At 40.1% G+C, this 22,941-nt stretch overlaps 3 protein-coding genes across 7 annotated transcripts; 1 reads left to right on the top strand and 2 right to left on the bottom strand.

Moving 5' to 3' along the window:
- The first annotated feature begins 458 nt into the window (after positions 1-458).
- Positions 459-3,316, top strand: mad2l1 (MAD2 mitotic arrest deficient-like 1 (yeast)). Of its 2 annotated transcripts, none has more exons than XM_037260833.1 (5): positions 459-666; positions 1,392-1,538; positions 1,687-1,807; positions 2,294-2,397; positions 2,480-3,316. In XM_037260833.1, exons 1-5 carry the CDS (start codon positions 603-605, stop codon positions 2,650-2,652), a joined length of 609 nt encoding a protein of 202 aa, XP_037116728.1. In that variant the 5' UTR covers positions 459-602; the 3' UTR covers positions 2,653-3,316. The 2 variants fall into 2 exon arrangements, with proteins under 2 accessions (XP_037116728.1, XP_037116727.1); XM_037260832.1 differs by having other exon boundaries at positions 461-666; positions 2,291-2,397.
- pde5ab (phosphodiesterase 5A, cGMP-specific, b) lies at positions 2,874-13,053 on the bottom strand. Its single transcript, XM_037260826.1, has 22 exons — positions 12,681-13,053; positions 11,217-11,685; positions 10,498-10,671; positions 9,752-9,841; positions 9,603-9,674; positions 9,311-9,400; positions 9,078-9,218; positions 8,475-8,542; positions 8,047-8,158; positions 7,889-7,973; positions 7,567-7,742; positions 7,406-7,456; positions 6,249-6,395; positions 6,050-6,175; positions 5,856-5,950; positions 5,691-5,778; positions 5,516-5,616; positions 5,336-5,413; positions 5,201-5,264; positions 4,249-4,323; positions 4,095-4,178; positions 2,874-3,731 (listed from the first exon to the last, which is right to left on the bottom strand). Exons 1-22 carry the CDS (start codon positions 12,758-12,760, stop codon positions 3,612-3,614), a joined length of 2,586 nt encoding a protein of 861 aa, XP_037116721.1. The 5' UTR covers positions 12,761-13,053; the 3' UTR covers positions 2,874-3,611.
- A 2,151-nt stretch (positions 13,054-15,204) lies between these two features.
- On the bottom strand, positions 15,205-20,005 carry LOC119128442 (flocculation protein FLO11-like). Of its 4 annotated transcripts, XM_037260827.1 has the most exons (12): positions 19,853-19,939; positions 19,299-19,389; positions 18,810-18,869; positions 18,702-18,720; positions 17,854-18,656; positions 17,128-17,491; positions 16,990-17,051; positions 16,740-16,924; positions 16,511-16,662; positions 16,172-16,233; positions 15,878-16,026; positions 15,205-15,797 (listed from the first exon to the last, which is right to left on the bottom strand). In XM_037260827.1, exons 3-6 carry the CDS (start codon positions 18,850-18,852, stop codon positions 17,130-17,132), a joined length of 1,227 nt encoding a protein of 408 aa, XP_037116722.1. In that variant the 5' UTR covers positions 18,853-18,869; positions 19,299-19,389; positions 19,853-19,939; the 3' UTR covers positions 15,205-15,797; positions 15,878-16,026; positions 16,172-16,233; positions 16,511-16,662; positions 16,740-16,924; positions 16,990-17,051; positions 17,128-17,129. The 4 variants fall into 4 exon arrangements, with proteins under 4 accessions (XP_037116722.1, XP_037116725.1, XP_037116724.1 ...); XM_037260830.1 differs by lacking the exon at positions 19,299-19,389 and having other exon boundaries at positions 18,810-18,868; positions 19,931-20,005; XM_037260829.1 differs by lacking the exon at positions 19,299-19,389 and having other exon boundaries at positions 19,853-19,958.
- Between the last annotated feature and the right edge of the window lie 2,936 nt (positions 20,006-22,941).

Below are 22,941 nucleotides of genomic sequence, written 5' to 3'. Positions count from 1 at the left end.
TGCGCAAATAAAGTATATAAGACAAAAAAAAAAAAAAAAAGACCCAGCTATGGCTTTTAACAAAAAAAATTGAAATAAAAGTCAAGGCACTCCTTTCAAAATATAACTAACATGCACGATCAATTTTAGGGCACGGCAGTTTTTTTTCTTCTTCCATAAAACAGCGCAATTTGGAGCAAGTTTACTGAAGTCTTTTTCTGACCAGTGCAACTTTTGAGGGATTTAAGATATTGATCCTCTTTTGATTTACAGTAATTTTTGGGGATTTTTCACTAGTCTTATTTTAACTAATGTAACCTTTGGGGATTTGCTGTAGTATGAATGTCAAAACCATCACAAATTTGGCATGACAGTACTTAATTGAATTTCATGAGTCAAACGTTCAAAAATAGAAGATAGATGGCGCTAACGCGCTCGTACAACTGGAATGTGGACGCAATTGGTGAAGGAGAAGAATATCCCACGCATGCGCAGTAGTCTATAGGCAGGCCATTTTCAAACAAAACCGCGGGCAGCATTTTAGCAATTTTAACAAGAAAGAAACCTCGACGAACGTTTGTTGAAGCGTTTAGGACAAAAACAGACGAAAATCAAACCACACAATGACCAGCACACTCAAAGGAATTACTCTCAAAGGAAGCGCGGAGCTTGTGGCTGACTTCTTTTGTAAGTATTTATCCTAACTTAACTTTGCGTGTATTAAAAAAAAAATGCATTGGGCGTTAAATTCTTTTCTTTTGGACCCCAGTACAGTTGAATACATTTCCAGTAACGCCAAAAGTACTCCCGGTCTTTACTTAAAACCCGTACGGACGGTGACGTCTTTCAAATGTCTCATACACTTATGTTCGAATTTCAAAGTGATGTTTACTCAACACATCTGTGCAGTCATCTGACTGCATGTGAGCGTGTATTTATGGCAACTTTTCAAGTGTGTGTGTGTGTGTGTGTGTGTGTGTGTGTGTGTGTGTGTGTGTGTGTGTGTGTGTGTGTGTGTGTGTGTGTGTGTGTGTGTGTGTGTGTGTGTGTGTGTGTGTGTGTGTGTGTGTGTGTGTGTGTGTAGGGGGTCTCAATTTTAGGCTTCAGCATGGTTAGCTTACCATCAGACATTTCATGATGAAAATCAATTTAAAGTTACTAAAAAAAAAGCACAGTGCTGTGGCATATGGCACTGCTTAGTGTTAGGAGTAATAAAAATGCTATGTGCCACCCTAGACTTAAAACATAGTTAAAAATATCAAAATAATGTAATTTCAATCAATAATTAATCACATGATCAATGCCACCACAGTTTTTCCTTATTATGAATGCTCCAGATTCACTAGAAATCATCACAGCAGATGACGAGTTTTACGATTGACATTTATTTGATTGTTTTGCTCGTTCTACAGCTTTTGGTATCAACAGCATCTTGTACCAGCGTGGCATTTATCCTCCGGAGCAATTCACCAGAGTGAGCCAGTATGACATGAGCCTTCAAGTCACCTCGGATCCTGAACTAAAGAACTACCTCGATAGTGTGGTGTCGCAGCTCAAAGGTTAGTTGAAACTTGACAACTTGAGTGCGATGTTTGCTAACTTGAATTTGTTGTGTTGGGAAAACAAAACATGTCTCTAAGTCAAACGAAAGACAAAATTTCAGTTTTGCATATCACAACATATTATTTCCTGTGTATTTTGGTGCAGAGTGGCTCCTCAACTGCACGGTGCAGAAGCTGGTGTTGGTGATCACATGTCTGCAAACCAACGAGGTATTGGAACGCTGGCAGTTTGATATAGAGTGCGACAAGTCGGCCATGGAGTGCAGGTGGGTGCCGCCATTTTAGTTTGACTCTTAAATACTTACTTACCAACAAAAGTATTCTCAAAGCTGGTTTCTCTGATCAAAGATAATTTGATACATATCTCAGTATGCAAACAATATCAAAAGTGTATACATATTTCCATTACACCATTCATGCCACAAGATGGCAGCATAGCCTTTTTGTTTGATAAGAAACCTTACTTGCACCCTGATGCTCCAGGATGGTGGCAACATGAAGCACTCTGTTTACTTCGATATAGTTATCTGAAGCTGAGCTGGCACAGAATTAATGCTTTGCTTTTTCTTTACCGAAGCAGGGAATTTTTCTCAGGTCACAGGTATACATTTATAAATTTTCCTCCTGAGCATAAAATGGCTAAAAGTTGAGCTGTTCAGTAATAGGTTTTTTTTAAAAAAAAACTGAGTCTTTGATTTGGTGTTCACTGTAATGCTCAAGTATTTGTTGTGATCTTTTTTTACTTTTAGTAGTGCCCCTCGAGAAAAGCCCATTCAAACCATCCAGGGTGAGATCCGCTCAGTTCTTAGGCAGATAACCGCCTCCGTGACCTTCCTGCCCCTGCTGGAAACGCCGTGTAAGACCAGTCATCCGCTGGCTTCCAGCAAGATTTCCTCCTAATGTCCGCCTCTCCTGACGTCTTCTTTTTCCCCCGACAGGTAGCTTCAACCTCCTGATCTACACCGACAGAGACCTCGCCATTCCCGATAAGTGGGAGGAGTCCAACCCGCACTGCATCAGCGACCCGGAGGAGGTGCGCCTGCGCTCGTTCACCACAACCATCCACAAGGTGTGCAGCATGGTCACTTACAAGAAGACGTGCTCGCTTTAAAATGGGGTTTCAAACCCGGGGTGGGCCACAACACCCCAAATTCAATCCCACTCACACATACAGTAATAAACATTTTTTTTTTTCATGTTTACTGTGGTATTTATGAAGTCAGACACCCCTGCTTTAACGCAATTAGCTAGGACTTTTTGAAGCATTCTTAAAATAAGCATGAGGAGGTAGGCATTAAAGACCCCCCACCACAAAAAAAAAACTGAAATCAACACGTTTCACAGAATTTATTTAATGGGGCAACGTCGACGGAGAGGTAGGTCCAAAACATTATATCGTAACCGATTACAAAAATCTGAATTCAATCACTGTGTACATTTCCAAAAAATGCATTTGTGACTTGACAAGGCAGTGGAGAAAAAAAAAAAACGTTTTTTTTTTTAATTAGTATGAAAAATAACAATTTCAAAATTTCTTCTGGAAAAGTGCTTTAAAAAAGACAATATACATTTAGCTAATAAATATATTAAACAAATAAATACGCAAGGCTGACTGTACTTGTGAGCGTGACACTCTTGTAGTGTGTAGATATAATCTGCATCCCAATGTACATTTACTTTTGTCCATATCTGTAATCTGTGAGTTTAAAGCCACTCGGTGCAAAAATAATAAATAGATTCTGTACTGTAATGACTAAATAAAAAGACAACAGTGACCAATGACTTATGTTTGTGAGAAGCACTGCACACAAACTGGTGCGCAAATTGAAAGTGGTTTGAGACGGTCCACTGACACACCCGACCATCGCCATGGTAACCATGGACCTTTCCCAAATCTCAAGATTGAAAATACATGCAGTAAACAAGGAACTAGGCATTAAATGTACGGTATGTGTCGTGAAATGAAGTTTTCCCCCATCACCCTAGAAAAAAAAAGTAAGTCAAGTGAGTGAGATGGGAAGAATGTGAGGAAGCCACATGGGGGGGCGGGCGGGTGGGCGTTGTTGACATTCACACCAGACTGTTGACCAGGCCTTTCTCGCACTCCTCGGCCAAGCACTTCCAACGCTGACGGTTTGTCCGGCAACCCTCCAGCAAAGGTGAACAGTAGTCAGACATACCTGCCAAAGTCTGAGATTGAGGAAAAAAAAATAGTGAGGGACAGTGACTGAACAAGTACGCTGGATCAATAATCTGTTTCTCTATTGTGATCTTGTTAACAGAAATACATGACTGATTCAATAGAAAATTCTTACGCTTGTTGTGGTCAGTTTTGTGCACCTGAATAAGCAGTTTGTTTCTTTTTACGATTTTATCAATAACAAAAAATCAGGAATTATGGTATTTTCATTTTTTTCCCACGGCGACAGTTTTTACTTGAAAATACAGATAAAACGCATACATTTCTTTTGACATATAATTAGTTATTATTACAGAAGGACCAAATTATGACATTGTCATGTTTTCAAAATTGATTTCAAACTGCTACATTACCTCGTACAACTGCGTGCAGATGGCGTCAATGAAGGAGACTTGCATGCTCGGAATCTTATCTCGCTTCTCTCGATTCATCAAGTCCTGAAATAAAATGAGATTGTAGCGTCATGGTAGCAAACCGATGCAGTTCCCTCTGATGTTGTTGCCTTACACTGGGCTCAATGTTCAATTCGAGTCTCTCCTTGTCCCCTTGTTCAAAGAACTCAGTCGCCACCAGCTCTGCGATCTGTGTGAGGGGGAAAGCAAAGTGCAGACTTTCACCTTAAATGGAAACGGTTCCACAAAAAATCGGAAGGTATTGTTTGTTATATATATAGTAGGTACAGAAGTAGGTCAAATTATAGTCTTGGTATTATGAGAAAAAAAATACAAGAAAAAAATGTGAATTCAAATTTTCATGAAGAAAAAATATCTTACATCCGAGAGCAAGAAAATTGGAATTTCACAAGAATAAAATTCTATTGCACAGCAAAACCCCAATTACCAACTCCACAAATCTAACAAGAAAATTAATGTAATGGATAAGAAAATCTTACTTTAATAAGAATGTGTCACCAAGGACAAAAATAAATTAGCTTGAATGTTTTTTTTTTTTTATAGAATTTTTAAAATCCTTTTTTCCCCCAGGCACAGCTAATTCAGTCTTATCAGAATATTTTTTGTTGAGGGCGGTTGCAGAATTTTCTATTCCAAAAGCACTCTCATCATGTTATCAAATAGTGTGCGAGTTTTTTTTTTTTTTCCACGAGGCTTGTGCTTTTTAACAAGCTGCTGACTAACAAAGATCACCAGGGAGATAAAATAGTTGGGACGCAGCTGCAAGGTGCCTTATGCAAAGCTAATTTTCTTTTTCTCTTGTGGTCCTTGCGGGGAAAAAAGATTAGAGATTAACGATGTTATGAATAAAACATTTTTAATTGGAACCAGATTGAATTTTTAATAATGGGCAACTATAATTTAGATGAGAATTAGGTTGGAATTTTACAGGATAAAAATTGGAATATGAACCAACGCTCACATTAGGATTTTTTTTTTTAAATTTCCATAAATTAAAAAAAAAAATCATATGTTTAGGCACAATCTCTATTTTCTATATCTCTTACCCTCTTTTGCACTGGCCAGGGCTTTGTGATTGCTGATATATCACAAGCAGTCATCAGCATTGACCTAATGGAGACATGCAAAACCGGTGTGAATACATACGAATGAACCCAGATGACTTAACGTGTTCATCTCACCTAAGTAAGTCTCTATGGTGTTCATTTTCCCAAACAAACTGTCCGTTGTGCGTGAGCTCAAAGAACTCCTCACGTCTCCTGGGACAAAATGTTAACAAGAAATAAATCCGATAAGTCACATCAGACATTGTCTTCTCCCCCTCCTTCCTTTGTTCTGTATTTTCAGTGTTCTGTACCTACTTAATATACAAGGCCAGATCGGTGGATAAAATAGCTCTCTCAATCATCTTTAGAGTGCATTTGTACTCATCCACGGAGAGGCCACTCAGGATCTGGTTGCCCTGAAACAGCCAGAGAATGAGAACCTTGTTTGTGTCATAACGGGAAGAGAATGGCCACCATGTATTGCGCTTACTGGACTGTTGAGGATCATCAGGCACTGGTCCAAATGGTGGTGCTCCATGGTGGAGTGGCAGTAAAGCTGTGCCAGTGGGTGCTCACTCCTGATAAATGAACACAGGTTAAATAGCCGGTGGATACCCGACAGGATTCTACCGGGACTCTTCTACAGCTTCCGTACCTTTGTATGTAGGAGTTGTTGACTCCTCTGTGGTCCAAATCATGGCAGAGCGTAGCGATCATCAGAGCCAGAACCTCTAAATCCCGAAGGCGATTCTGTCAGGAGTCAAATGCTAGCAACTTTGAATATTTGGCTCGGGGACGACAGAAATAGCCTCGACGATGGATGATTCATATGCTTGCTATGCTACTAACCTGCAAGCGGCCTGATTTAAGGAGGGCAAACATGCACTGGGCAGTGTTGAAAGCGTGTCTCCAGTTGTGATAGGCCACGTTCTTCCTGTAGTTCTTCTTCACGCTCAAAATCCACTGGCATAAATTCTAAACAATGTAGAAGTCATTGTTAATTTGTCACCCAGATGTGGAGTGGGTCGTTCCCACTCTTGACGCCTACCGTGTGCTTCATGTGGAAGTTGTGCGCCAGATCCAGGTCGACAAACATGCGCACGGTACCCAACGTGGTTTCCGTGTCCGACAAGTCAAAGTCGCTGAAACCGAAGTCCAGGAGTCGCAGCGACTGGGCCGACGGAATTGAGGCTGCCTGCCCAATGGACCAGGAGTTAGTTAACCATTCCGACAATGTTTGACCAGCCACTGAAAGGGTGAGGGAAGTAACTCTTGCAAATCGTTTTTGCCCTTACTTGAAAAAGTAATGCCCTCTTGTTGCGGGAATTTATTGGTTTTGGAAATCTGAAGTCTAGATCACTGATAACACCAAGGTCCAATTCCTGGCAATATTTGTTGAATCAAGGAATCGGTTAAATGCCCACCTAAGTGCCTGACAGACTTAGAAGTAGGCTCCAAGGTCTCAAAATAAAACCCACCTGACTACAATCCAAAGAAATTCAAGAACAAATGAGAAACAAAGAGATCAAAATGAAATAAAAACCACCTGCTAATGATTTAAAAAAGGAGGCTCCTCTCACAGTTGCCAAGAAATATCTTGATGAGCCCCAAGGCGAAATGGTCAATGGATTCTCAAATTTTGAACTTTTTAGAGGATTTTTGGCCTCTGATGTAAAAATTACAACATTTAATAAAAAGAACATAGTGATAACAGTCAAACGTGGTGGTGACGGTTTGATGGTCTGGGGTTGCTCTACTCTTTCAGGACCTGGACTACTAATGAAACAATAAATTCTGCGGTCTACCAAAAACATCTGCAGGTGAACATTCGGCTATCAGCTGGTGCCTTCAATCTCCAGCATGGCAAGAACCCCAAATACACAACTAAGCCCACCTCTGAAGATATTGTGGTATGACCTCATCCAGACAGTTCATACTGAAAAAGCCTCCAATGAAAAGTGGGCCATAATTACTCCACCGCAGTCCAAGACTCATCAGCAGTAATTGCAAACATTTGATTTCAGTTCTTGCTGCCAAGGGTGATGCAACCAATTGTTTGGTTCAGGGGCAATTAACTTCATGGCATGGGGGCCAGATAGGTTTGGATCTTCCCCAACACCATAATTCAGAATGTACTTTGGGGCTAAATACATTTTGAAGGCACTCTTTGTTTTGTATCAGAGGATTCCAAGTAAATATAAATACCTGGAGCCTCTGGGACTCTTCTGCAGAAGCGGAAGCATGATATGAAAGGACCTGCAAAACACACCAGCGGCAGTTTCTGCAGTGATCTTCAGACGGCAGCGGTCGTGTATCAGAGGTTCTACTTAGGATCACCCTCGATCCAATTTCTGACAGGTACTGACCTCTAGAGTGACCTGCTGCTTGGCCATGGCTCTGGCCACGGTCTCGTACATCTGCGTGTTCTGGATGGCAAGGCCGCAAAAAATGGCAAAGGCCTCCAAGAACTGTTCGTCGTTCCTGTTGAACTGCTTTATGGTGCCCGACGTCTCGGCCATCTTGTTCACTAACTGGCAGCAACCTATAGACGTGAATATTTCTTTGATTTTTAAAATAATCATGCTTTCTCTCTGTCAAATTTTCCTCACAAGAGAAACTTTTTCATTGAAGCAATGCATCTTTTTTTTTTTTTTAAATCTTTTCGAAACTACCCGAAACCCATCCTACCAATGACTTTGTCCTTCTTGCCATTCTTGATCGGAGTGCAGAGCAAACTCGTTATATCTTTCCTGGTGAGATATTGCTTTTCACACTGTCAGATAAAACAAAAGACATTACTTTGGTAAGTAGATGACAGTAACCTGAAAAATTGGTAAAATACTAACCGTTAAAGGGAACCGTTGATCTTTGCTGACATCAGCGATGTTGAGGGGCTGCATGGTGTTTTTAACATACTGAGCGTACATGTAGTTGATCTGGTTGACGCAAGAAGATTCTCTGAGGAGAGTTATAGCAAAATGTGAAATGATCTAATCATATTTTATCATGAACTTGATATTATGTATCAGCATTACTTTCCAAACAGGAAACCAAAGTCGAAGCGGGCACACGACAAAATTTTGTTATAGGCAAAAAAATATGACTCTAGAATATAGTCACAGAATTACTAAAAAACTGTCTTACAACCAGTTTGGCTTCATTTTTGTCAATTTTCTCATAATATATAAAAAAAAAAAATTCTAAGGCTGACTTTCTCGTTCAATAATATTGAATTGAATAGTGTCGCCCTTTGTGTTAAAAGTAATTGCCTTACCTTTTGGGGGAATTAAAGCCTTCACCTTGCTCCTCATATTCCATATGAAAGACACTGGAAAATGGGTTCTGAAAAAGAAAAAGGCAAAAGTGAACTTTTCTTCCTTTTATTCCCTTTTTACAAGACAAATCGACATTTTATTTCTTCCAGTTAAGCAATCAAGATGGTGCAACTTGGCCAAGTTACAAGCGACGATCCATTACACATCAAGTCTTGCCAGATTGGGAGTTTAGTTCAACATTCCATGTCTTTCTTCTTCTCCCGTCCACCTTATAGGGACTTGTTTTTGCTCGACGTGCTCACTAAAAGATTCTTTTCCCAATTTAACAGGATGTCAAAGATAAACGAATCACTTTTTTTTTTTTTTATTGTGTAGGAAAACTTTGCTCCCCAGACTAACCTTCCCTCCCTTGGGTCATAAAAAGGGCTTTAAATAGAAAAAAAGATCCTCTAATGTTTGGATTTTACTTTAGGTCATTGGCAAGGCTAAGTAGTTTCTTGAAGGATGTTTTTCTCCAGTCCTGAAAACCAATGGTGGGGAACCTGTGGCCCGTGGCCCGCATGCGGCCTGCCAGGGGTGTTTAGGGTCACTTTAGTGCTGACCTCCGTGGAGTCGTTGTCGGCAATGAAGACTGTGCAAGCTTGGGCCTGCATGAAGGATAGGATGGTTCCGGCAAACTTCCTCAGTAAAACCTCTAGACACTGCTGCTCCTCAAAAATAAGACTGGCCAGTTCCAGCAGCACCTGAGTAAATCATCCCCATAAAGAGTTTTCTTTATGTATATGGCATAAACAATGTACATTACAAAAAGATTTTGAATTTCGTTTAGCGGTACCTGATTACGTCGCGTTTCCAACTGTGACGTCTCGTACAGCTGCGCGTTGTGCAAAACGATGCCTGAAAATGCCAAATAGGCTGAGAAGTCCTGTTTTGAGAGAAAACCATCTTTCTTGTGATCTCAGAATTATCTTCTCATGAAATTACAACTTGTTTAAAAGCATCCAAATGGAAGGATTTAGCTTACGTTGTTAGTGATGTCCCGAATATTCAGCGAGTAGTTACCGAATGTTCGACTCCTACTCACTGTCAAAATGTTTAAGAAACGATCTAATGTGAGTTTTGCACACCTTTTCATCCTGTTGGGTGAAGGCTCCATCTTTGCCATTTTTCTTATTGATAGCTTGAGCCACTCCGACAACCTGACAATGGATAGTTTAAATGGGCTTTTTGTTACTGCTGTTATTTTTATTATATCATTGTACAATACTGTCATTACCTCGTCTTGATGGTTCTTGATAGGAAGGCACAAAATACTCTGCGTCTTGTAACCTGTGATCATATCGATTTCCGCGTTGAATCGAGGGTCCTGTGGGTAGGAAAACCAGAATGGGTATTAAAGTGGAAGTACACCTAAAAAAAATCTTTACGGTAAAGTTGTATGTGCCTCACTAGTCTAAACATAGCATTAATATTGAATGTGTGGAATATGTGTTGAGCAGCTAAATTCACCCATTTTGATCAATCTCAGGTGGCGGCCATTTTGCCACTTGCTGTCGACTGAAAATGACATCACAGTTGCCAGCCAATCACAGCTCAGCTTCAGAAAACTGGTGAGCAATGAATGGTTGTGACCCGAGACCGGCAACTGTGATGTCATTTTCAGTCGACAGCAAGTGACAAAATGGCCGCCATCGCAAATTTCATTTTAGTTAGCATCAAAGCCTGCAGAGATGACATTGATTTAAATCTAATGTGGGTCCATTTTTTGAGTTAAAGTTGATGTAGACTGACTGTAGCCTGTTTGAACTGGATTTAAAAAAAAAATCATAACCACAAACAAGAGCACTCGCATAAAGAGGTGCACTAATTAGACAGGGCAATCAGAGGAACACCATTAATCAACTACAGGAGAGTTGATGAAAGCGATGGCAGAATTCCGGGAAAACATTGCGATGTGCTTCCATCCCCATAACAGAGGGGAAAAAACATTCAAGCAATGTTTTGAATAAGCGTCAACGTTACCTCATACGCGTTGGTGATGTTGAGCGGCTGTCCCGTGGCGGCCACGTGCCCCACAATGCCTTTGTTCCACTGCAGTCGGATGCTGCTGCTGGATGATTCCTCAAGCGTGGACCCCTCGGCCACGTCAAAGAGGCGGCTGATCAGAAACTTTGTGTTGGAGCTGTCCTCGCCCACCTGAAAGCCCAAACAAAATGTCTTGCTTTGGTGCCTTGCTCTTTTGATTAGACTCAATGAAGTACAGCAAACAAACCAACATGTTTCTCTGACTTCAGCAGTTTTTTCTGCCATTATTCACAAAATGTATTTATTATTTTTGTGCTCTGGCCAATCTTGTGGCATTATGGAACCAAGGAATAATGTTCAAGTGAGATTTTATTTTATTTTTTTAAATATAAAATTGCTTCTTTAACGCTGTCTTGTGGCATCCTGGTCTAAGGTAACTATGCTAAAGTGGGTTGAGGACTTTGGTTTACCAAAAGTCGTACTTTGCTGCCATTTTCAGGTGTCTTGGTGTCAAGGAACTATGTTGAAGTGAGAAGCTGCATTTAGATAAAAATAGTGGTTTGCCACCATCTGGTGGGCATTTACAGGCAATTATAAAAGTCTTTCGGAGAGCATCAATTACATAAAATTTCTGCTATTTGCAACGTAGCACCAAATTGATCCGATTGGACAAAACATTCTGTTTTTAAGAGCGCAGTGCCCCGTCTCCCCCCCACCAGAAATAGTGAGTAGCGGTCGGCAGCAATGAGCTCGTTGATGTGAAGGAAGATCTTGTGGCAGAGTGCTGTCACGTCCAGATGGCTCGAAACGTCCTTCACCAGCTCCAGTAGTCGAGCGCAACGATCACCCCGGTTACTGCCGCCGCTCCCCGCCTTGGCGCTTCCGCCGCCAGCGTCCCCGTCCGGCATCCCGGAGCCCCGCCGGGGGACGCTCTTGTGCTCCGCGTCGCTCAGAAACGTCACCGAGCCCTCCTCGTCCGTCACCACGATGGGCCGGAGAGGGCGGTCGAATTCGGAGGCGGAGATTTTGCGAACAGGAACGCCGGGCGGTTGGTTGGCGTTGGCCTCCGGAGAGTAATTGTCCGAAACTCTAAGGACGGCGGGATCCGTGGAGGACGGGTTGTCTTTGGAGGCGGACGGCGTGATGGCGTGGACGTGTTCGGCAAACCAGGCATTCACCATGTCCCTGTTAGCAGGACATACAAATCCAATCATTGACAGTTAACAAATCATAATCACAATAGGGAGAGGACAGAATAGTGCAGCCTCCCTAACAAATCATCAATTTTGGAGGAACATCTTCAGTGTGTTCCATTGTTATTTTATCGCCTTGGAAATCCTTTTGGTATCCTTCTCCGGACTTCTACCTTTCAACAATGAGATCCATCAGACACTGAAAGTTCTCTGCAGACTGGCTTGTGCTGCAATTTGCAACTCTAAAGAAATGTCAGGAAAACTTAATTGATTTTCATTTCAGAATTTTTGGTGTTAGGTTACTCTAATGATTAACTGTTGGCTGACTCCTATTTCTTATAATGTGATTAGTTAATTCTTCGTTTTAAGCAAATTCACACATTAACTCTTGCAACCTTCTCAGTTATTTTTATTTACCCTCGTTAAGAGATTGGGAAAAAAAATGTCAGTTGAGTTGGAGAGGTTATAAGGTCACATTGATGGTGCAGAAAGTTTTGAAATGGTTTATTTTTCATATAGCATCATGACCTGTCAGTTGAATAGGGGTGTGTCCATTTTTTTCTCTCCCTACTATTTACACCAGCAACTGATTGGTCTAAAAAAGTAATTGATCACTTTTTAAGTGTTCTATTTTATTTTCAGATAAAAATGTTAAGTTGTCATATCTGACGAAAATTACGGGTTTTTTCCCCCTACCCACAAAATTAGCGATGACACATTTTGTTCTTTAATATGCATTATTAATGTGTCAATTGTTGAAGAAAACTGCTCATAATCAGAAGTGCACACATATTTGCCTTATCTAATTATCACGAGGACGCATTGGAGAGCACACATTAAAACAGCATGCTGTAAAAGTTAATCATTGAATGACCCCCTGCACAATTTTCATGTAACACACATTGCAAGTAGCACACCACCACTATAAAGGCTTGTTAAAAAAAAAAAAAAAAACATGCACGCGCACGCACGTCGCTCGCTTTTTACCTGGACGCTTTCCGGACAAAGTAGGAGTGCGTGAAGTCGAGGTGGTCGTCCAACCACGCTTCCATCATGTCCTCCTCCATGGTGTGTCTCTGCCTCTATATATCCACAATAGCGCGACGGTCACCCATATGGAGGAGGAGGAGGAATACAAAAAAAAAAAAAAAAAGACAAATGCGCGGAAGCGAGCACGAAAAAGTAAACAACGTGTAACGCGCGCGAATCACAGGACGCCACTTTTTATTTCTTTTGTGTGTGTGTGTGTGGAAATAGATACAGGGAAGAGAGGGAGGGAGGGAGAAAGAGATCAGTCAAACACTTCCTCTCTTGTCAAACATGCGGAGATAACGCAGATACTCAACCGGCTCCTACGGACGCGCAGTGGCGGAGCGTGGGGTTACAGGCGTCAGGGGCAAAGTCACCCACCCCACCTTCCACCCCAAACCACTCCTTCCATTGGACGGCCATTGGAGCGTCCCGAGTGTTTTCTTATGTAGGAGAGCGGGGGGGGGAAATTCAGAATGTTATGGTCAAATACAAAAAAAAAAATCATGAGAAAAAAAATACAATAACAAAAGCATGTTGTAAAGTTAGGTTTAATTTAAAGATAACTTAAAGATCAATTTTGATTATATTAACTTTATATTATTGTGATATCCAACTCGAAGTGAACTTGAAAATTACAGGTATTTCATTTTAGAAAAGCGGCTTAAATGGGCTTATACTAGCAGGCCCTCCCCAAAAGGAACAAAGAACATGCCGATTGCTAAAAAAAAAGTGTTCTAAAAAATATCTGTGTAATGATGTCAGATTTATGTGATGACCTGTTATATATCAGAAATTTTCATTTTAATTGGTTCAAAGTAAATATAAACTTTTATCAAACAACACCACACCATTTATTGGAAATTATTTAATGGACCCAGTTTTTGTTTCTTGTCACATTCAGATTTTTTTTTTCTCTCACAAAAACAGGACTTTATTCCAATAAAATAACAAAAAGATTGATTACAATTTTAAATTTGTTTTGTTTTGAGTTATTCACAGACTTTTGAATATTCTTGATAACATTTTAATTGAATCGTAAGTTTAAAAACATTCTGTATTATTTTTAACAGAATGTAGTTATCATTTTATCCCTTGTATTACAGCTTCCAACCTTTTTATGGATTGCGTTGGTTTGACTTTGGTCCCTCCAGATGGACACGTGCCCCCACCTCCCCCCGCCAGTGGTGTTCCCTTACTGGCAGATGGTGGCTCACTGTCCCTGGAGGGAGGGGAAGAGGGATCATCGCATCGGTGGGGGTGGAGGTGGTCGGGACATTATATCTGCAGGGACCCCCCATTTAAGGAGTCAATTTATTGCTGATGAGGGTTTAACCCTTTTGAAAACTTTGACTTGATAGATGAGAATCAACAAAGTAGCAAGCATACTGTTTGTGTTTTATTAATTACTGTGTGTATATATTTGTAAGCTTTATGCATAATAATACCAATATAAACTATGAGAGTGTTCTAAGATGGGGCTTGGCTTGGTAAGTGACGTGGGTGCCAGTGAATACATTTTATTTTTTTTATAGAATAAAATATGACTTTATTCTCATTACATTTTATGTAATAAAAGAATAATCTTTAATTATATATTTTCCTCCTCACAAAATTACTTGCCAGTTATTTGTCCTTATATTTTGACCTCACATGATTTTTTTTCTTGTAATTATCCCATCAAAACTACACAATTTTCTCATTAAAGATTTATGTAGATGTCTTTCCTCAAAATTTCAAATTGAGTTTTTTTATCTTGAAATCACAATTTTTTGTCTCAATCTAAAAGAATTTTCCTTCAGAATAGTACAACAGGCCGGATAAAACCCCCGCACTGATGGCTGCAAAAGTTTGACCAAATCCAGACACACGTGTCTGTACAATGTCAAACAAAAGTAAATGTCACAGGAAGAGCACACGAGGCAACAAGTGCTCATTCCTTTGCCGAGATCATCTGGGAAGTCATTTCCTGCCTACGCTTACAGTCATCAAAACACTCCAGCACGATCGACCAAAAAGCCTTTCCCACGAAATCATGTACTACAATTGATGCCATATTGTTTATACAAAGAATGAGCAATTGAAGGCAGCAGTCCGTGACTCCACTCTGAGTGACCCACGTGATTAATTCCACCACCCCCAAAAATGAAACAAACCAAAAAAAGGATTTGAATTTTAATCAAGAGTTCTTGCAAAAACGCAAATAAACCTGTGAAAAACATGCTAAATTGGGCAAAAACAGAAAATATTTTAAAATTGCTGGGGGAAAATGTGGGAAAACAATCTGAATATGCGAATCCGTGGAAACCGAATTACGAATATGCAGGGTTGATTGTAGTCTTAAGTTGTAATATCACCATTCAACACTAGATGGCATATGTTGTTTAGTTACACTTAAACCGGATCTTATACTGACTGCCCTGTCCACCTAAATTATTTTGCCGATTTAGAATAATATTCAAGACATAGTACCGCAATCAAATCCAACAATCACAACTTTATTTGTCTCTATTTAAAAAAAAAATAGCAATTTGTGTGAATTGTGTGCAAATATGCAGCGATGTGCATTTGTCAGAACTTGGCCACAGCGTAGTCTATTTTGCACAACGCTGAAAAAAAGCCGACGCTCCTCTTCCGACGTTTGCTGATTAGCTGATACGGTTCCACCGGTTGACTAACAATCCGCAGGCTTCGGTGTTTTCAATGCAATCTCTGCAGATATATCAACGGCATGTGGGAGGAATGTGAACACAAATACCACACATGCTTAAATGTCATGTTGTTTTGTTCGTATAATCTTACCATTTTGACGGTTTGTAAGGGTGTCCCAATTTATGTGTCTTCAGGGTGGAAATAGATAAGAGCGGTTTTAGCCAGTGATAAACACTCTTGTCATTTTACAAAAATGTATATTTCATAATATGACACATTTAAAATTACTGTCGCACATGATATTGTTAGTAATAATATTCATTTACTCCCATTATTATTGCTGCTTTGCCAGTAACCATGACAACAACACTAGGCAGGAGGTACTGATCAAATTTGCTTTGTGATTCGATCCATGTGAAACTTCTGCAAGAGAAAACAAAACATGAAGTCATTTATTATGTACATAACCAGAACGGGTCATGGACACTTTATGTATGACTTACGTGAGCCATCCACAAAAATGTAAGATGTGTCTATGTCAAAGCCCGTGACACTGTCGGCGACGTCCACCAGAACGCTCGCGATGGCGCTGTTGTTGGGCACCGAGCCAGATTCAAAAGTTATATCCATGTTGTTGAGGATGGAGCCATTACTGCCAAACAGAAAAGACACACTTGTACACCTTGTATTTATATTCTCATCATTTTTATTTTTGATACCCGTACCTAAAATTGTATCTGCTACTAGCTCATCCTTAATTATGATTAATGCCATGAACACCTTAAGCAATAACCAACCTGAATGAAACCACGTTCAGGGTTCGGAATGAAGTGAATTTCAATTGGTACGGTGGTTCAAGCTGTGGAAAAGCAAACAAGAGGTACAGATGTCATCCTACAAGAAAAATGGCGGCATTCTTAACATATTGCACATTTAAAAGTCAAATACCGATGAAGTTATGTGAGGTAAATGTTGTCATTTACAAGAAAGACCATTTTTTATATGTTACAAGTTGCAATGTAATTACGCTGGTCAAGTCATTTCACTAGAAAAATGTCATAATTTTTATCCATTGGTTATTTTTTTAATTTGTTTTAAATGTTTTTATATATGAGTGAGTTAGCTCAGGTGTTTACCGTTGTTTTGATAACAAATGCTCGAATGCGAAATGCTGCTGTAGATGAATCCAACAAGTCCGTGGTGAACCGCTCTCCCCGCTGATCGGAAGTCACCCGTCGCGTCGTGAGCGCCTCGACGGTAGTTGTCGTCGGTGCGACAGTGTTTGTGACTGTAAAATAACAATCGCAGAACATTAAGCGGATGAATCCAGGAGTGGATCCGGGCTGGATGGGCGATAGCCATTACCAAGAAGTTGTATGGACTGCTCATCAAAGATCACGTTGAAATTGTTGTTGGGGTCAGCCACGGCCTCTCGTAACGTTTCGACCACGGCGTCTTCGCTGGGAATTGCTTCATCTGTTAGGTTGTTGTTGAACTCGATGGCCACGTCCGCCTCAGTGTTTTCCATCCGGACCCGGGCCACGGCGGGCCTGTGTTGGCAATGTGTTATTGACATTATGTGATGACATTTGCATCAATTAAGAGGTGACATTACCTGAAGCCTCTAACGACACAGTTGTTGTAGGTTCTGTACCTCCTTCTGTATACAAAGTCGTACTGTGGTGAGAATGCAAATGTTACTGTAGCTTCTGTGATGCCCAACAACTAAACACCAAACCAACATTGTACTCACCACTAAAAAGACTTCTGAGCAAGTGCAATGAATTGTGGACTCTCGGGGTTAGCCAATTCTGGTACATATGTTACAAACAGTACTGCAACAACCCTGACAACAACGGTAATAACAACCGGAGGCGGTGGAAGGGTTGTGGTAGTTGTTGTTGCTGTGGTTGTGGTAGATAGAGGGGTTGTGTTTATCGCACTAGCTGTTGTTGCACCTTTGGTTGTTGTTGCTACTGTGTGTCTACTAGTTGTTGCGAGTCCGGTTGTCATTTTTATTCTAGTTGTTGTTCCTTCACTTGCAGTTGAAACTCCAGTGGTTGTGGCACCGTCAGTTGTTGTCGCTACTCCGGTTGTTGTCTCCACTTCAGCTTTTGGTATTCCCGTTGTTGTGTCTCCAGTTGTAGTTAACTCTCCAGTAGTTGTTGCACCAACAGTTGTTGGTATTCCGTTGTTGTGTCTCCAGTTGTAGTTAACTCTCCAGTAGTTGTTGCACCAACAGTTGTTGTCACTGCTCCGGTTGTCGTCTCTTCAATGGTTGTTGTCGCTGTTCCAGTTGTTGTTTCTATTTCAGTTGTTGTTTCTCCAGTTGTAGTTGAAACTCCAGTGGTTGTTGCACCATCAGTTGTTACCGCTATTCCGGTTGTTGTCTCCACTTCAGTTGTTGTCGCTATTCCTGTTGTTGTTTCTTCACTTCCAGTTGTTGTTTCTTCACTTGCAGTTGAAACACCAGTGGTTGTTGCATCGTCAGTTGTCGTCGCTACTCTGGTTGTTGTCTCCACTTCAGCTGTTGGTGTTCCAGTTGTTGCGTCTCCAGTTGTAGTTAACTCTCCAGTAGTTGTTGCACCAACAGTTGTTGTCACTGCTTCGGTTGTCGTCTCCACTATGGTTGTTGTCGCTATTCCAGTTGTTGTTTTTATTTCAGTTGTTGTTGCTCCAGTTGCAGTTGAAACTCCAGTGGTTGTTGCACCATCAGTTGTTACCGCTATTCCGGTTGTCGTCTCCACGTCGGTTGTTGTCAGTATTCCAGTTGCAGTCAAAACTCCAGTAGTTGTTGCACCACCAGTTGTTTCTACTCCGGTTGTCGTCTCCAGTTCAGTTGTCGCTACTCCGGTTGTTGTCTCCACTTCAGCTGTCGGTGTTCCGGTTGTTGCTTCTTCAGTTGGAGTTAAAACTCCAATAGTTGTTGTACCACCAGTTGTTGCCACTGCTCCGGTTGTCGTCTCTACTATAGTTGTTGTCACTATTCCGGTTGTTGTTTCTTCACTTCCAGTTGTTGTTTCTTCACTTGCAGTTGAAACACCAGTGGTTGTTGCATCGTCAGTTGTCATCGCTACTCTGGTTGCTGTCTCCACTTCAGCTGTTGGTGTTCCGGTTGTTGGGTCTCCAGTTGTAGTTAACTGTCCAGTAGTTGTTGCACCAACAGTTGTCCCTGCTCCGGTTGTCGTCCCTACTATGGTTGTTGTCGCTATTCCGGTTGTTGTTTCTGTTCCAGTTGTTGTTTCTCCAGTTGCAGATGTAACTCCAGTGGTTGTTGCACCATCAGTTGTTACCACTGCAGTTGTCGATAGCATTGTCGTATCGGCTCCAGTTTTAGTTGTAACAACTTGAGTGAAGATGTGAATATTAGAAAGATTAAGAGTAGTAGTAGTTATAAAATGATCAGTAATTTTCTTCATACCATGGCATACTTACCATGAAACAGTAGCAAAACTGATAACCATGGCGCAGCACTCATTGTTTCTCTCCTAGAACCTGCAAAATGTAAACACTTACTATATCAAGTCAGGCACTTATTGCAGTTACGGACGAGTAACAATTATATATATATTTCCAGTTCTATTTGGTATAAATGACTGAGAATGTTCTCGTTTTCCCGTGAAACGATATCATGATGATTTTTATTTTTTTTTTACAGAAGATGTGGATTCATGTAAATATGCTATATAGCAGTGGCCCCCAATCACAGGGCTACTCAAACCAAAGAAAAACAAAAAACATTCACAGCACTTCCAGTTTATATATTAGCCGAGGCTTAAAAGTATAATACAACAGCCTGTAGTTAGAACTAACAATAAGCTATTTCTCTGCATGAGGAAACCCCTGGTGTAGCTAAAGCACTATTTAAGTCTTCTGCAATTGCTATTTAGGGCAATTTTTATGTAATATTGGGGAAATACGTACCCCAAACCCTGCAAATGACGAATCCACTTGGAAGTTGTTTGTTGATTTTCCCTCGAGTGACGAATGGTGATTATAAGAGCGAATCCAATCCCTAGTATGTATAAAATTGTAGGTGTCAGGCAAATTCCTCATACCTCATTCCTCCATCACTTTTCAGGAGACCCCAAAAATGGCAAATTTGTTCAACCATTGGCATTGATTGCATTGTGAATTCAACACCTTAGTCTGTTAATAATCTCGAAAAATAATCTAACAATACCCACACATGCGGACTGACAAATCCTAATAAATAACAAATCAATTGTGGTTTTAAATGAATTACATTTTATACAAATTTTATTTTATAAAATATTATTCCCTTACCTACATGCCAAAATTTCAAAATACCACTTAAAAAACAATAAAAAATACAAAATTATTATAGCTTATATCTAATTAGATATTACTAATAAAATATTTCATGTAAAAGTGTTTTTGAATGTTACCAATTTTTACCACTTTGACAAAATAAAGAAAAATCTTACATAAAATCTTGAAACATAAAAAACACCTACCTGTTGCCTTTTGTTGTGTTTTAAAATTTTGATACCTGCATAATTACAAAACAGATGTTTGTGTGTGGGTTTGTCCACCCTGCTGTGTTGCTCAGTCCTAATGTGGATATATATATGGGGAGGAAGGTGTAAGAGAAGTGACACCAGTCAACATTTTTGCCATAGGTTTCGTGGCATCAAGTGATGTCGAAAGATATAACAAAAAAAACTGGTTCCTTCCATAGACAAGTTTGAGCATTCCATTTGTCTTATCCAACTATTCAATCGTTTTTCTTAAAGGAAGGAGCTGACGGAAGAGCGTCTTTGTTATTTCAGGAAAGGCAACAGTTTAATTTCCTCATACAAGTCATTGAATCCATCAAGGACAATCACATCAAGTGTTTGGGAAAATGGCGTGATTAGTCACTGGAGGACAAAAACACTGCCCACAGCACTGAGAAACAATTTGAGGCAATTCGCATTGTCTGAGCATCTGCAAGTCATTCTGTCGCAATGTAATATTGCTTTGTCACCATATATCCAGCTAAGAAAATGGAAATGGCAACTCATGGGCAAGCTACCACCTGTCAAGTATGAAGTAAAAACAAGAGGGCCCATTGAAACCTGAGTCAAGAGAAGGTTCCATTTTCTCCATGTTGTCCACGCAACCTTATGCCCACGCAAAGTCTTCACGAAAGGGAAAACGTTGGTCCGTTGTCCATTGTAAACATTTTTTTTTTTTAAAGAAGGCTTCAATGTTTTCTCATTTGCATTTTTGGCAACAGAAAAGATTATTAGGACTATTCATCAGAAATGATGATTTAGGATGAACACTGTTTTTCTCTTGGGAAAAATATAGGGGAAATAGTCAAATGGATCATAATTTATCTTCTGAAATCATACGGAAGTTAAAACTAATCATGATGTTTCCAGTTAAGCATTTCGACATGAGATCACACCCAAATAACAATGAAATGACGACTGATGTCTGTGATTTTACTGAACATTTCTCGTCTCACTTGAGCTGTGAAGAACGACTTGAACTTGTTTCACCACAATTTTGCCAAAACTGAAACCGAAAATCTTATATTTTTAGATAATGTCACAGTTGCTACAGCTAGCGTTTAGATTTAGGTTTGTGAATTCCATTTCCTTTTTTATTTATTTAACCTTTATTCAACTGGGGGGTGGCACTTTTTTGCAAGGAAATCCTGGCCAAAATGCAGAAATAGTTACACATAGACTACTAAGTAAAACAATTACAAATTACTGAGGCAGTCTCAAATTCTCTCAGTTTGAAAGAATTTTTGTGATGAACATCAACAAAGCATGGTAAACATACTAGTCCAAGACAAAAAAAATATAGAAGAAGAAACCCAAATTTAAGTTTGAATTTCTCAATAAGAGGTTTAAAAGTGAGGGAGTCATCAATTACAATGTATTTTTTTATTCATGAGCCACTTCAATGACATACTGGCGGAGTTTGAGGCACTTGTTTTATGATTTGAAAACAATAATAACTTTGTCTTGTCAGCATTGAGAAGTAATTTAAGATGAATAAATCAATGAGTTGCGTTTGTCAGTTTTTCCATTGTTGTGTTTGTGTCGTAAAATAACATAAAAATCAAGTTAATCCTTGTTGCTATCACTATAGGTGTGGCAGGCCGGCCAAAAGCAGCCAGGACTTGAACTGTCACTTGTCCTTTGTCTCTACCTGGTGGCAGGCGGGAAAATTGTTTAAACTCGAGTTAAGATTTCCTCTTCCACCTCTTTTCCCTACAAGTAATCATCATCACATCATCATCATTGTAATCGCTGATTTGTTTTTTTTATTATTTTATTATTAGTTATATCATACTGGAAATAAAAACAACAAAAACAATGTTCCCCCTAGGGCAATTAATTTCAAGGGCAATTAAATGACCACTTTAAAAACATAATCCAGAGAGAAAGAGAGAGAGAGAGAGAGAGAGAGAGAGAGAGAGAGAGAGAGAGAGAGAGAGAGAGAGAGAGAGAGAGAGAGAGAGAGAGAGAGAGAGAGAGAGAGAGAGACGCCAATACAGTGCGTGCTTGCCATAGTTGCCCGAGTGGGTGGGTCGCTGCAGAAAAAAAAAAAAAGACTCTTCTATCTCCCCTGTGCGTCCCCCTAAAAACGCCCCCTGGCCACCGGTGCTCGCCGGAACCAATTAACGTCCACCTCCAGCGACATCAACGAGCACGCGCTTTCTTCCCTCCCGGGCCGCCGGAGCACGCAAACGAACACCTTTAGGCATCGCCCCTAGCTGGGTGGGTGGGCCGCAACCGAAGCGTCGCACGAATTCGGAGTGGAGCGAGTGAGTGCGGAATGGCCGAGCAGCAGCAGCAAGAGGAGGAGGAGGGGATGAGTTCGCCCAACACGCCTGTGCCTGGTGGCTCGCCGACGGGCAAAGCGCTGTCCCTTGCCCGGCTGCTTCAATATGAATGTTCCCGATTGCTCCAGTTATACGTGAGTCTCGATAATTTAGATATCCAACGTAATATAAATCGTACCTTCATTGTCATGCTCGATTTTGGTACGGTTCACTTAACGGTACGTTTCTACTTGGAATTACTACCGTGGGTTGCTGCGTGGGACTGCAATGCATCACGTAGTAATAAAGCAGACCAGCTAGATAAATGTATTTTAATTATAGGCCTCAGTTTTATTGCCATGGCACAAAGAAAATTAAATATTCATATATTGAATATTTAATTTTTTTAAATAGAAATTTATTTTTAAAAAATTTACTTTATATCAACAATTTTGTTTTAATTTGATTTTGTGTTTTTTTTGCATTTGCATTTTTGTAAACAGTACATTGCTTTTTGGAAAGACTTGAAGAGGGGTGTTAATTACTTTTAAATGATAATTTGGTTTTATTTGACATGTAATTCAATATTTGTATTCTCTATATCTACAATTTTTCTTTTGTAATTCAATATTTGTATTCTCTATATCTACAATTTTTCTTTTGAGGAATAATGGAACGGGGTGCATTAAATAATTAAATACAAAATATCTATGTTTTATTTTTAGATATTTTTGTGTTGTGTGTTTTTATTTTTATTGTAGATTATATAGCTTTGTTTTT

Source organism: Syngnathus acus, chromosome 10 (assembly GCF_901709675.1).
Source record: "Syngnathus acus chromosome 10, fSynAcu1.2, whole genome shotgun sequence".
NCBI lineage: Eukaryota > Metazoa > Chordata > Actinopteri > Syngnathiformes > Syngnathidae > Syngnathus > Syngnathus acus.
This window is presented reverse-complemented; position numbering and strand designations above follow the sequence as displayed.